The sequence below is a fragment of the Mustelus asterias genome, chromosome 10 (assembly GCF_964213995.1).
Source record: "Mustelus asterias chromosome 10, sMusAst1.hap1.1, whole genome shotgun sequence".
Classification (NCBI taxonomy): domain Eukaryota; kingdom Metazoa; phylum Chordata; class Chondrichthyes; order Carcharhiniformes; family Triakidae; genus Mustelus; species Mustelus asterias.
In genome coordinates, this window is record NC_135810.1 from 84,179,776 (window position 1) to 84,194,737 (window position 14,962).

At 37.3% G+C, this 14,962-nt stretch overlaps 1 protein-coding gene across 6 annotated transcripts in view; it reads left to right on the forward strand.

The window, feature by feature from the left end:
• The window catches only part of LOC144499724 (putative ribonuclease ZC3H12C), a 62,774-nt gene extending 49,214 nt beyond the window's left edge, over window positions 1-13,560 (forward strand). For all 6 annotated transcript variants that reach the window (XM_078222069.1, XM_078222066.1, XM_078222068.1 and 3 more), the window contains one exon: window positions 972-13,560. In XM_078222069.1, coding sequence (XP_078078195.1) covers window positions 972-2,350 — 1,379 coding nt within the window. In that variant the 3' untranslated portion in view covers window positions 2,351-13,560. The remainder of the gene's footprint in view (window positions 1-971) is intronic.
• The last annotated feature ends 1,402 nt before the right edge of the window (window positions 13,561-14,962 follow it).

The following is a 14,962-nucleotide window of genomic DNA, read 5'->3' on the forward strand; positions in this document are numbered from 1 at the left end:
ATGGGAGGCTGGTTTGCGTGATGGATTGGGCTTCATTCAAGACCTTTTGTAGTTCCTTATGGGCAGAGCAGGAGCCATACCAAGCTATGATACAATCAGAAAGAATGCTTTTTATGGTGTATCTGTAAAAGTTGATGAGAGTCGTAGCTGACATGCCAAATTTCCTTAGTCTTCTGAGGAGGTAGAGGCGTTGGTGGGCTTTCTTAACTGTAGTGTCGGCATGGGGGACTAGAACAGGTTGTTGGCGCTCTGGACACCTAAAAATTTGAAGCTCTCGACCCTTTCTACTTCGTCCCCATTGATGTAGACAGGGGCGTGTTCTCCTTTATGCTTCCTGAAGTCGATGACAATCTCCTTTGTTTTGTTGACATTGAGGGAGAGATTATTGTTGCCGCACCAGTTCAGCAGATTTTCTATCTCATTCCTGTACTCTGTCTCATTGTTTGAGATGCGACCTACTACAGTGGTGTCGTCAGCAAACTTGAAAATCGAATTGGAGGAGAATTTGGCCACACAGTCATAGATGTATAAGGAGTATAGTAGGGGCTGAGAACACAGCTTTGTGGGGCACCAGTGTTGAGGATGATCGTGGAGGAGGTGTTGTTGCCTATCCTTACTGATTGTGGTCTATGAGTTAGGAAGTTCGGGATCCAATCACAGAGGGAGGTACCGAGGCCCAGGCCACGGAGTTTGGAGATGAGTTTCATGGGAATAATAGTGTTGAAGGCTGAGCTATAGTCAATAAATAGAGTCTGACATAGGTGTCCTTGTTACCTAGGTGTTCCAAGGTTGAGTGCAGGGCCAGGGAGATAGCTTCTGCGGTAGGCAAACTGGAGTGGATCCAGGTAGTCCGGGAGGCGGGAATTGATTCGTTCAATGACTAGCCTTTCGAAGCACATCTGGATTTGAATAGCCATATGGCACATTTGTTCACCAATATTCATTTAAAATCACTTTTGTATTTTCAACAGGAAAAAAGTGCACTTATGGGCATAAATGTAAGTACTACCATCCAGAACGAGGTACTCAGCCGCAACGTTCTGTGGCTGATGAACTCCGTGCTAGTGCAAAAAATTCAATAATGAAAACCGCTAATGAAGGAGGCTTGGTGAAAAGCAACAGTGTTCCAACTAATATCAAAATTGAGGGTATGTTTGATGTCAAATGTACTGCTCCTAAAAGACCATCAGATCCAAGTATACAATCACCTCTTTATAACGAGGTTGAAGAGAAACTCAGCAACAAAACCAGATTGGAAGCTAGGTCTGTACCGTCGCTTATTGGTGCATCAAATTCTTCAGCTGCAAAAGTCCAAGGTAGTGCAGTATCAGGTTCTGGGATGCACCTTTTGACACGAGAACAAGGAGTGCCAGTACAGTACTCGCCAATTCTGGTGAATAATAGCCGTGGAACACACAAATCCTATAACCAGCATCCAAAATGTGACTCTCCTGTTGATGGAGGATATTATTCCATGATGAATCCGTATCATAACCTTGGTGTATCTGGCACACACAGCCCTGACCAGTTTTCAGTTGATAAAGAATACGGACTAAACCATGTAGGTTCTGATTGTAGCAGTGAAAGTAGTATCAGCTGTGGTAGCAGTGATTCATATATTGGTTATAATGAACGAGCCTACCTAAGTTCTCCAGTTACAGTGCTTGAGGAAAACCTTAAATGTCACCAATATCACAGTCGACATCAGCCCTTTCTTCATGGTTATCATGATACTTTAACAAGAGTACAAAGTTATGGTCAAGAAGATCAAACTTCACTGCATAAAACTTCAGTCTCTCATATGGCATCACATTTACAGCACCCAGTAATTGGAGCTCGCTCTAGTTGTCCTGGTGAATATCGCCCTGTACCTCACAATGCTCAGCATCCACAGAACATGCACATGGGAAGAGCTTTAGGAACAACAAGGATAGAAAGCTTTTCAGATTCACGTTTGTATGAAAACCCACCGGTGAGGCAAAGAAAACCTTACATAAGTCAGGAAGCATTTGCCAATTGGAACAGACTCGGCTATGGTATGGATAGTTATGGTTATGCACAAGGATTTTCATTACCAAATAATCCAACTCAGCCTTGTTATGATCAGTTTACATTCCAAAGCCTACCTGAAAAAAGGGAGCAGACCTGGAGGATGCCATGGAGTGGGCTCCCTCCTGAGCCTCCAAATCCACAAAGATTACAGGATGCCCGTGACAAGATCTTCGTAAATCTGTGCAACATATTTCCTGCTGACCTTGTGCAGATGGTGATGAAAAGGAATCCTCATATGATTGATGCCCAGCAACTTGCTGCAGCTATTCTAGCAGAAAAATCAAAACTGGGTTATTGAATTGAAAAGCATCATTTTGGTGTTCTTATTTCTTAGCCCAAATGCTGAGGTAGCTTGCATTTGAGTTTCTTCAAACAAGGAGATAACATAAGAGTATACAGTGTAAAGAATTACCCTCTACAAAGGTATATTTTTGTGTATTTCTATCAACTTTTAGAATTGTGTTATTTAAGGCTGCAGTTTGCTATAGGAAACATGAAATGTATATGCTAACGCACCTTTTTAAAATTTTAATACTGGCAAGATATGATCTATTGTCTCCATAATATATTGCAGCTTTAACCTGAAGATATAAGTAGGAAGTTTGATGTTTTTCTCAAAACAATACATTTAGTGACTTATGTCACTTTTTCTTTAGCATTTTGAGAACATATTGGTGGTAAAGGTGTGCAAATACAGATTTCAGCCTTCCCACTAATTGAATAGTATGATTCAAAGTGCAGCTGCCCTTTAACTAATGGCCATTACTAGCTGAGCAGAAGTAACAGTTATTATTTGAGGATATATATTGGTACTGTGCTAAGTTTTGAGGTTGCAATAAAAAAAACCTTTAATTTAGTTTAAGCATTTCAAAATATATTGTATACTGATTTTTAATAATGCACTCAGGCTATGATATTATGAACAGGCCTGATTTATCTTGCCACATTTTTTTTAAAAGGTAGAAACAAACATTGTTTAGTTTCAATGAGTTTTTTCTGGTATTTTTAATGGACTTTGCCAGCTTCAGTGTCATATTTGTCCTACAAGGAATCTTCTTAGCTACTCATTCTGTTTAGCTGTTGAGTGCATTGCAACTTTAAGCAAAGTCCTAAATGGCCAGAAATGACCATTCGTTGTTGATACAAATTGTATCTTTAAAATAAAATCTACAGTACAGTTTTAAATTTATATTTAGTAATACTGTAAATACACAAACTTGTGTAAATGTGATTAGGGACCATTTGGGCAACATTTTACCAGATCCTTGAAATTAAGCTTCAGTTTGCAGAATTTTTGTATTATTGCTTTTCATTGGTTGGAAAACATTCAAGTTTGGACACAATGCCTCCTGGGTAGCAAAAATGCTTCACTTCTGTAACGAGAAGCAGAAGCAGAATCAGTAAAGAAATGGGATCAGTGCCTTTTTAAAATATATATATTTATATATAATATATATATCTTGGGTATAACAATTGTAAAAGTAATTCATTTTTTCTTTCCACTGGTTTTGGGTAACTCTGTAGTTACAGCTTCAAGTTTTAGCACTGACTAACTGATCCATCAGCTGAACTTGTAATGTGCCTTTTCTCTTCATGGCTTGGCTGCAAGATGGGATGTCGTCCTGTGGAGGATTGCTTGGTATAGCTGCTATCATGTTACTCTTTACAAAACATGGATTACCTGTTAGCTAAAGATATGCTTGTGAACGATGGAGAATAACATAAATTGAACAATGATTTCAACTGAAGGTGATAGGATGAGCTTGATTTTAGGAAAATGAATGGTAAGCCAAAGTACTGGAAAGGAAATAAAATTGAAAACCTAACAAAACTCTACCATGATAGTGGTCCTTCTTTCAAGAGATTCACATACAGTTGAAAATGAAATGTAAGAAAGAGTAGCAGGCCATTCATTCCTTTGGGCCTACTCCACCATTCATTAAAATCATAGCTGATCATTTATCTCAGTTCCATCTGGCTGCACCATACCCATATCCATATTTCTTGATTTCCTGAACCAAAAATTAGCCGATCTGTCTGCGGTGGTACAGTGGTTATCACTGCTGCCTCACAGTGATTCCCGGCTTGGGTCACTCTGTGTGGAGATTGCACATTCTCCCTGTGTCTGCGTGGTTTCCTCCAGGTACTCCGGTTTCCTCCCACAGTCCAAAGATGTGCAGGTTAGGTGCATTGGCCATGTTAAATTCTTCCTCGGTGACCCGAACAGGCGCTGGAGTGTGGCGACCAGGGGATTTTCACAGTAACTTCATTACAGTGTGAAGGTAAGCCTACTTGTGACTAATAAATAAACTTTATTTTATACTCCAATGTCCACAGCTCTCATAGAATCATAGAACCCTACAGTGCAGAAAGAGGCCATTCGGCCCATCGAGTCTGCACTGACCACAATCCCATCCAGGCCCTACCCCCATATCCCTACATATTTTACCTGGGACACTCTCTGGGACAGAGGATTCTAAAAGTCCAGCTGAATGAAGAAATGTTGTATCCTCTGAGTCCTAAATGGCCAACCCTTCATTTTGAGTCTATGGCCCCTAGTTCTAGACTTTTCAGCCAGGTGAGAATATTCTCCCAGCATCTACCCTGTTCAGTCAAGTCTTATGAATTTTAAACATTTCAATGAGATCACCTCATTCTCTAAGGAATGTCGGCCTAGACTATTCGATCTCTCCTTTTAGGACAATTCCCTCATTCTGTTAGTGAACCTTTGTTGTGTTCCCTCCAAGACAAAACCAAAACTGTGCAGTATTCCAGGTATGATCTCACCAAAGCCCTGTACAATTGCATAAGTCTTCTTCACTATTACACTTCAATTTCTTTGTAATAAGGGCTGATTAACATACCATTTGCTTTCCCAGTTTCTTACAGTACTCGCTTGTTAACTTATAATTTGAGTTCAAAAATGATTAGTATTCAGAGGGACGTTCAGGGCCCTCTGAATACCAATATTTTCCCAATAATAAAGCAAGATAATGCAAATGTTGGAATGTATGAAAAAAACAGAATATCTGAAATGTCAACCCTGTTTCTCTTTCCAGAGATGCTACCTGGCCTGCTGAGTACTTCTGGTGCTTCTCTGCTTTTATACCAACATTTTGCAGTCTCTTATCATTTTCCTTTCAACATGGAAAACTTCAGACATCCCATGTATTTCACCTGCCAAACTTGAATGTTCTTGCCCACTCAACTTTTGCAATGTCTGTCTTACTCACAGCTTACGTTCTCACCTAACTTTGAATCATCAGCACGCCTTAAAAAGCTAGCTGGATATGTTGCACTATATCCAACCGCTATCTCCTTCTTGAAGCCATACAATTAGAAACTCCAGATTTTAGTCCATACTTTAGACTTGTCAATGCTGAACAGTACTAAACTCTGTCCATTTTTCCTTTCATCCCTCCGAAGGTCGAATGTATGGATTCCACGTGGCATGCCAGCTTGCAGCCTGAGAAAAAGCCAATGAAACTTGCATATTTGAATGGATATTTCCATGTTTTGTATGTATATCATAACTAAATCAAGCAGGGAAAAAGTAACAAATTTCAAGGAACATGGTAAAATGGTTCCTAAAACCATGTCCAAACACACCTAATAGAATAACCTTTTCACTACTTGTGTGACACTATGTGTCACACTAAGTAGACTTTGGGTATGAATGCTTTTTTAACAGGGCATTGTGCTTATAGCCATAAACTGATACTCTGAACCATGTTCAGCACATATCCATAACAAATTGTTGTATACAATAATAGTAATTGTTAGTGTTTCCTTCCTCATTTATAGTACAGTGTTGATTTTTGAATTGCACACATTCTACAGTACCATTATAAAGCTCTCTTTATATTGGTACTATAAAACCTAATAAGTCTGTTGAAAATTTACTGATCGTTTTCATACGTTCGGGTCAAGATTGGAATTTTGAAATGATATTCATGAATAATTAACTCTTTCCCCCCCCCCCACACTTCGGTGCCATATCTACTGGTGCCAAATGATTAATTTATCGAATTGTTTTAGATGCAACTGTACTTTAATTGTATCATTTTATATTCTCCAATTTAAACATTATTAATCAATATTTTGAAACTTAATGATTTTTTCAACAGTAAAAGATGAAAATATATTTTCAAACATCTGTGATATCTGCTTTTTAGAATTAAGCACTTGGGGGTTATGAAGACCTTCAAGAAATGCAGTTGACATTAATGCACATGGCTTTTGGTACAAACAGCTAAAATACATTATTTTCATGCACAGCCAGTATTGTACTTCATCTTTAACTCTACAATAATTGATCTGCTCATGGTAAATTATAGTATTGATCTGATTTGTGTGCATATCTTGCCTCACAAAACTACTTTTATGATTACCTCAAGATATTTTAATGTAAAGCACAATATTTTAATGCAAGGCAACATTGAGGTTTGTTATTTCATGAAATTTTTAATCTTTAGTCAGCATTTCTCTTGCATTTCAAAATATTACCCATAATTGCTTGACATTGGGTTTTGAAGATGATAAAAATTTCCTGCTCTAATTAAAATTTTTGTTCTTATTGCTTATAAACAGAAACATGAAATTCGTATCAAACCTGAAAGCATGCTTTGTGATGATTGTTAAAATTCATGTGACAATTTATTGTACCTAAATCTACCAAAACTAACGTAATATTTACTTTGTTACTTTATGATGACTCACTGTGTCAACACTTTTTAAGGGGGAGGGAGGTGTTCATATTAAAATTCCTAATACAAATTGACATTTTCCTTGGCACTTGCACTGGTGGTATCTTACAAACATATTTATAACTTCTAATAATAATGTGTATACATGTTAAATAGCATGATAGATTTTTGCACAATATTGGTAAAATGGGGTTGGATTAAAACAGTCATGTAAATCTTTATCTGCCGCAACTCAAAATTTTGCGGTAAATTGATAGTGTAACTTTAAAAGGGTTCTTTTGAAGATCTATGGTGGTTTATGCAATAATGAAATTGGTCTAAATTTGTAAACCCTCATTTTATCTTAATTGTTTAAGTAATACTAAATGATTGCAATTTTCAATGTAATGTTTGAAAGTGTGATGTACTCTATTGCTCACACACTTATTAATCTTGCTTCTCCAGCATCTGCTTTAAATATTTATCATACCCAAATTGTGTAGGATTGGGTTAAAAGCATGTCAGTTGTAATTTTATGGGCACTTTCAAAATTTTGGCTTGAGCTATCTTTTGTCTGTCCTAAGTTATTGTGATATCCTGATCAAGTTTTGTGTATGTTGTACTGTATCAGTTTTAAATGTCTGCATATACAGTATTTTTTGTTTTAATGGCTGAACTTCTGAGCATGACATAAAGAAGAACTTTGAAGAAACAGTTTACTTCTACATTAGAAAGCTATAAGCAAGTTTCTGGGAAATAAAACACCCATTTTATTAATACTTTGATTTCTGCGACTTTTGAAATCTTACAAATGTTTGCTCCCAAGGGGATCTTATCGTTACCTTACCCTTTTTTCCATACTATATGTTACAATCACTCACTGCTCTGAGTAGAACTCCTGTTTGAATTGCCATATCATTTCTCCATCTTCTGCCACATTTCTCCTTCAGTTTGGGAATATACTAAGAGTAATTTTATGACTCTGCTGCTGGTAAAGAGTCTTATCAAAATTTCAGCTGTGGACTGGGCATAATACTGCTTGATTGGATGTGCATTGTCCATAATTATTGAAAAATTGATTAATGTTTCCAGTATCTGTAGCTGGTGGATGGGGCTCCCTATCAGTAGCTCAAAAGGTTGAATAATCTCTGCTGTACATAACTGACGTTATTATTTCTCCCATTGTACAAAACAATAATGGGGGAATATACTGACCAGATAAGAGTATTAGATTCTTTGGCTTTATTTGCTGCTGATTCACCATTCCTTTTGTCTTCTCTCAACTTCATTCACTAAAATTTGAGGCTTTTTTTGAAGCACAGGCTGGCATCAAATTACACATCACTGAAAGTCTTCAGCAACAAGTACTTTGTTAATGCTAGTGCCTAGATTCAAGGTTGAATGCACTAGATCAGTACCAGTGATACCTGTGTGATATATGCCTTATTCTGATGCAAAATGAGAGCTAAAGACTTAGCAAAGTATTTGGTGGAAGCTCTTTAATGCACAATAGGTCAGAAGCTATGAGAAAGCAACTATTGCATACGAGAAGAGTCCATGAAAGATGCAGCAACTTTATCCCTCCAATATAAAAGATATACAATAATATAAAGTACTGAGATATACCAGAATCTAACTTGCCAATACAAGAATGGACATGAGCAATTTCTCCTCATCTTTACAGCCTTTACTAAATCGCTTGAATTATTGGGAGTCCAAATTGGGCTGCTGGAACTAGATTACACAAGGTTCTTGTAGCGACACAGTACATCCATTTTATTAAAATAGTTTATTCAGATGAAAAGTTGCATGCAGGCCAGAAGTGGTAAATGAGTATAGACTTTGCTCTCAACCTAATTTCTCTTCACCGATCACATCCTGTTTTTTTCACTGTGAAGTCCCTTTACATGGTTACATGTTAAACGGATCATTGGTAATGCCCCTCGTGTTTTGTTCCCCATGCAGTAAGTTCAAGATGCTTGCAATGGTCAGTTTAACAGTTCCCCAAACAGGATATTGAAATTTCTTTTTCCACTGTTCAATTTTTTTTTCATTATCAAAAAAGCATCCTCCAGTATGGATGCTATGACAGTGAAATTCAGTAGGTCCAAATTTGAATACTTGAAAAGGAGCTAAAAGTATAGGCCTGCACAGTGTTGGCTCGAGATTTCACACATATATTGCAAAAGTTGGAATTGACCTCTGGGGAAAATGTAAATCTGCACCATCACCAAAGTTAAAACTCTGACCTTGAGTAGGCATGTTTCATCTGTACTTGTTCTGGTCTACTGGTGACAGTATAGTCACTACAAGACCTTGCACTTGCATACAGTCAAATGGAAAAATGTCACTTGAACACAAGGTTTGGTTTTCACAGGGAATTCCCTCCCTCTATGTTAATACAATTGATCATAATGAAGTTGAGTAACTTCATCAGGCACCTTTGGGAAAAAATGAGCTTGAGAAGAAACCACAAACTGGAAGTAGAGTAGGTTTCCATGTTAATACAATTGCAGATTGTAATCAGCACTCAGGTAAGATTGTGAGCAGTTAGTTGTAAGTGTGCCACAATTTGACTCAAAGTTTATGCTCTGTTCACGAGGCTTACAAAACCTTTAAAATCAATGACTTAATGGATAGTGTACAGCACATACCATTAGTAGTTTTAAAACTTTTCATAGGAAAATATAATTTATATGCATGAGAGAACAAAGGTATATGGTCAAGTATGTGGCCCCATACACCTTGGGTGAACTTTCCTAATTGTAGAAATGTATAGTGAAGCACCTGTTTGCCTGTAGTGGTCTATGAAACTTTCAAAATACTATAATAAATTGAAAACCATTTGGATTAGTTCACAAGTCTTAATAAAATCCTGTTTGTCAGATCAGGAGCAACTTGTAGTTTGCAACCTAGTCTGCATTTAATTAGTTTCTATATTGATGCATAGCAGTAAATGGTTCCTAAATGAGGATGACATTTCAGTTCTCATTTCTGCACTCACTAGTATGGAATGAGTTCTACAATCTACGTCTGGATTTGTTTTTCAATGCAATGGGGGCAGCTTTTAATGGGGCACAGTAACTTTCACATTTCCTCTTCACTGGATAATGTAAGATGATCTCCCCTTACCCTCCATTCTTTAGTCTGATCAGGTACCCTTAAACCACAGAATAAATACATACACCAGCCTGTATCCTCTCCATTTTTCACTCATCTAGTATTCAAACGAGCAGAGAGGTTTCCTACCTACTTTTAGCTTTCTGATTCAAAGCAGTGTTCAGTACAACTAAGATTAAGAACTCTGGCAGGGAAAGAGCTGAAACAGCATAGACTTTAAGTAGTTTGCTTATCTCCTTGATTGAAATTTGCAACTTGGAAATGTTCATTCTTGCAGGTCTGTAAATCCTGACTTTGAACATCCCAATAATGTAAACTGTTCAGATATGTATGAATTTTTATAGATTACAATATCCAATACCAGAAAAGACCTTCAGTCAGTAAGCATCTTTTAGTTTGTATATAAATACTTCAGTATTTATATATTGGTACTAATTTTAAAATCACTATGCTTAGTTAAAAGGAGTTGCCCATCAAATTGCAAATGTGGTCATTATGGTTTTTTGCCCAATGAGACAAAGGGTTTAGAGTAAAATGTGAGTTTCTGTCCGGTATCATTTCAACATTACTGCTAGCCTGAATTTCTTGAAGTGACATTTCTTTTTAGTTTTGATTCCTAAAACCTTTAAAATCTGCTTGTTGTAATGGTATTTTCTTCTGAAAATACAAATCAGCTTCCTACACCAGCTGAGAATGAAGAAAGGAATTGATTTCTATGTACTCAATGGGGAAAAGCTGACTGGCTGAATAATTTATGGTGCAGGGTCGAATTCAATACCCTGATCCCACTCTCTCTCCTCCTCCCCCCCATATCCCTTTAGCCCTGAGAGCTATATTTAATTACTTCTTGAAATCACAATTTCCAGAGAAAAATTAATGGTTGTGAAATTTATAAATTGCACAATGTTTTAAAAAAATTTTTTGCACATTTTGATTTTAATCTCCTCCAATTGCACCTGTACCTTCAGGCCCCAAGATCTGGAAGTTCCTGCCTAAACCTCCACCTCCCTCCTTAAAAACCTACCTCTGACCAAGTTTTTGAAGCCTGTCCTAGCATCTCATGGCTTGGTGTCAAGTACATAATTTTGTAAAATGTCCCAAGATAATGAATGAAAGTTATAATTTGTGGAGGTTTCTAGACATAGCTTTGGAAATAATCCCCAGTCAACTTTCCCACATCATCTAGAGCACCTTAGAGGAAATTCACCCATGTGTTCTCTATTACTGATCTTGTACATTCAATAAATACTATTTTGCCCCAAATAACTTGACAATGTTTTTTCATTTGAAGTCTAGATACTTCAAACATGTAAAGTTAATTGGCCAAGAACAATATCATTTGGTGTTGATCAAACATGAAATTGAGTTGTGGAATTTGTCTTGAATGTCAATTTGAGGTATACTGCAACATTAAGAGCTGCCCTCCAAAATAGAAGCTGTTACTAGAGTGAGCCAAAAGACTTTAATTTCTTGAAGGTGGATGAGGGGCAGAGAACAGAAAGGAGAAATTGAACATCAGCAAGTCTTTAATAAAATAGGTATTAGTGAAAATTGAATGATGAAGCAGGTAAGTGTGTAACCTTGAGGCTTTTTATTAACTTCAAAATCATACAATCAAATGCCCTTGAGCTTAATAAGGCTGCAATCACAATAGTTTAAACAGCTTACAGTTTGATCTGAATTTAATATGGTGTGAATGATCAAGCTAGTTAATTGCTATATTTGTTTCTATTTTGGACAAAAACTTTCATACAGAACTGTTTTGGGTCTCTGGATCGTGAATTTTATATACAAGACAGTAGACCAACTTGTGCACCATTAGCTTTGAATTCAGATTAACCATAAGCACATTGTAGAGTTGAAAGTATACTATAGGTGCGCAACTGTTTGATGTCCTATGTATTTAAACTGTAACAACTATCAAATACCTTTGTAACATAGAGCAAAGTAACTTGTATGCAAAAACTTGGGCGAATTTTGAAATTTATATTGGTATTTAGTTTTGGAATCCAATAAACTTAAGTTTAATTAAATCTCTTGTCACACAATTAGTTGCAGTTGTGTATTATCCATTTACTATGTAAAGCATCAGCTTGACTCATTCTGCAAATTTACAATTTCAAAATCCACATGTTTCAACATGCACTCAAGACTACCATTACACATCAGTATTGAGCAAGTGCAGTATTATTGGAAGTGGATTTTTCCATGGGGAAGTTAAGATTGCCTGCTATAGTGATTTTCTGATGTCATGCTAGTAATCCTTCCTCATCCAGTGCCACAAAAAAAGTCATTAATACTTGTTGCTGGTTGTGAAATGTTGCTCCCACTGTTTTATCCTTGCAAGTGTCACTGCACTCAGTCACAATAATGTACTGAAACATGTTGATGTAATAGGATGTTACATAAGCACAAACTACAGACCCATTGATTTTTTTTTAAACAACATGGAGAGCTAACCTATGTAATCTTGACTCTACCAATTATTGTGCAAAACAAATGGAAGATTAAATCTGACTCACCCCTTTAGCTTTGAGGAAGTGACAACCGAAGTGGTCTATAATATGAAATGCATAGACTTCCAGAACAACAGCTGCTAACTCAACCTTTATGAAATTAAGTTCAAAGCTGTGGCAATTCAGGATGCATTTTGGGAATGGATATGGAATTGACTCAAAGGTTTTTTTTAAAAAAAACAGGATGGCTACTTAATATTGGGTTGGCAGAAGTATTTAATGAGCCTGAGGCATCAATCCCACCCAATTTTCTTCTAAATAAACACATTGAAATTTGGAAGTTTGTATAATTGATTTGAAGGCATTCTATCCATGATCTCGTTATTATTAACTCAGGTTTTCATTTTTCAAAGACCAAGGCACCAGGCTTAGTTTTTGTTGTTGGCAGCTATAGTGTCTTGAGATTGAAGAGCAAGGCTGGGTACATTAGAAATCATAGAAACCCTACAGTACAGAAAGAGGCAATTCGGCCCATCGAGTCTGTACCGACCACAATCCCACCCAGGCCCTACCCCCATATCCCTACATATTTACCCACTAATCCCTCTAACTACGCAGCAGTGCTGACCACTGTGCTACCGTGCCGTAACATTGTTGATGGATTTCAGCTAACACCACTGGAACAATATCACAAGATAACAAATAGGAAGATAAATTGTAAAATTCTGTTGGAGATCTGCAACTTAGGGTAGCTATTGGGCAATATTGTTTGATTTGAACTTTTCCCAATTTAATTTGGACTTTATAGCTGCTCAGTGAAGAACAGTTTAACTTAGGAGACACTCTTAGCATTTTGGTTGACAGGTCAAGAAGGTTGTTGGCAAGGTGGGGCTGAGCATCTACAGCATACTTGTGAAACCTGAAATGTTTTTGGATGATGGGAAGGGTAATGGTGCCGAATGGGAAAATTAGCTGTGCAACCTATTGCAATGGCTTATCTATTTAGGCAAGAATGGAAACAGCTAAAAGGAGTAAGGGCCAAACTGTGGATGCTGGAAATAACAATGTCAAATGCTCCACAGGGCAGGTTGCATATTAATGGGGCATGGTAACTTGCATGTTTCCTCTTCACTGGATAATGTATTATCCCATCTCCTTAAAACCATCCATAATTTGATACAGATTTGTACCGATTAGTCCAGTGCCCAGTCTCTTAGCAGAATATGTAAAATCAGAGCACTTGGAAAATAGTGGCAGAATCAGACAGTCAGCATGGATTTATGAAAAGTATATTCCTTCCTTTTATCCTTCCATTTCTCACTCAGGTTACACCTGGGCAGGACCAGGACTAATTTCTAAGGAGGGTATTTTAGAGTGGTTGGGAAGGGTTTGAACTAAACTGACAGGGGTATGGGAACTTATGCAAGGAGTCAAAGGAGGGAGGGAAGTCAAGGACCAGAGCAAAAGATGAGAATAAAAGCAGAGAAATCGAGGGCCAGGATTAAACAGTGCCAGTGAAAAATAGTGGAAACAGGACAAGTAATAAAAAGACGAGCCTCAAGGCTGTCTTAATGCTTGGAGCATTCACAATAAAGTGGATGACTTAATCATGCAAATAGATGTAAATAGGTATCATGGAATTGGGATAAAGGAGACATGGTTGCAGTGTAACCAGGGATGGGAAATGAACATCCAGGATTATTTAGGAAAGACAGACCAAAGGGAAAAGGCAGTAGAGTTGAATTGCTGGTTGAAGAGGAAATTAATGAAATAGTGAGGAAAGACATTGGCTTCAACAGTGTGGAATCTATGAGTAAAACAGAAACGAAAAAAAGTTAGTGTGGTTGTATAGAGACCATAAACTAGTGATGTTGGGAATTGCATTAAACAGGAAATTTGAGATGCATGTGATCAAGTAATTTGTAATTATGGGTGATTTTAATCTGCATACATATTGGGCAAATCAAATTAGTTACAATACTGTAGAGGATGAATTCCTGGAGTGTGTAAGGGATTGTTTTTTGGGCCAATATATTGAGGAACCACCTAGAGAATAGGGTATGCTCGATGGAGTGTTATGTAATGAGATAGGAATAATTGGCAATGTGCAAGAACCCTTATGGATGAGCAACCATATTTATCAATGTGGCGTGTGATGTATTTGATTCAGACTAGAGATTCTGAATAATGTGTGAGGCACGAGTTGACTAAGATTACAAAATGCTGCTTAAAGGGATGACGGTGGATGGGTAATGGCAAACATTCAAAGAGTGCATGGGTGAATACAACAATTTATTCCCGTCTAGCGCAAAAATAAAACTGGCCAAACCATAGCTTACAAGCGAAATTAGATCCAAGGAAGAGGCATACAAATTGGCCAGAAAAAACAACAGGCCCTAGGATGGGAGCAGATTAGAATTCAGCAAAGGAGGATGATTAGAGCACAAGAGTAAGCTTGTGGGGAGCATACCTATAGAAACTTTTAGTTGTGTGAAAAGAAAAAGATTGGTGAAGACAAATGTAGATCCCTCTGTCAGAAGTGGGAATTTATAATGGGGAACAAAGAAATGGCTAACCAACTAAATACATACTTTGGTTCTGTTTTAACAAAGGAAGATACATACTAGAAATGTTGGGGAATACAGTTTG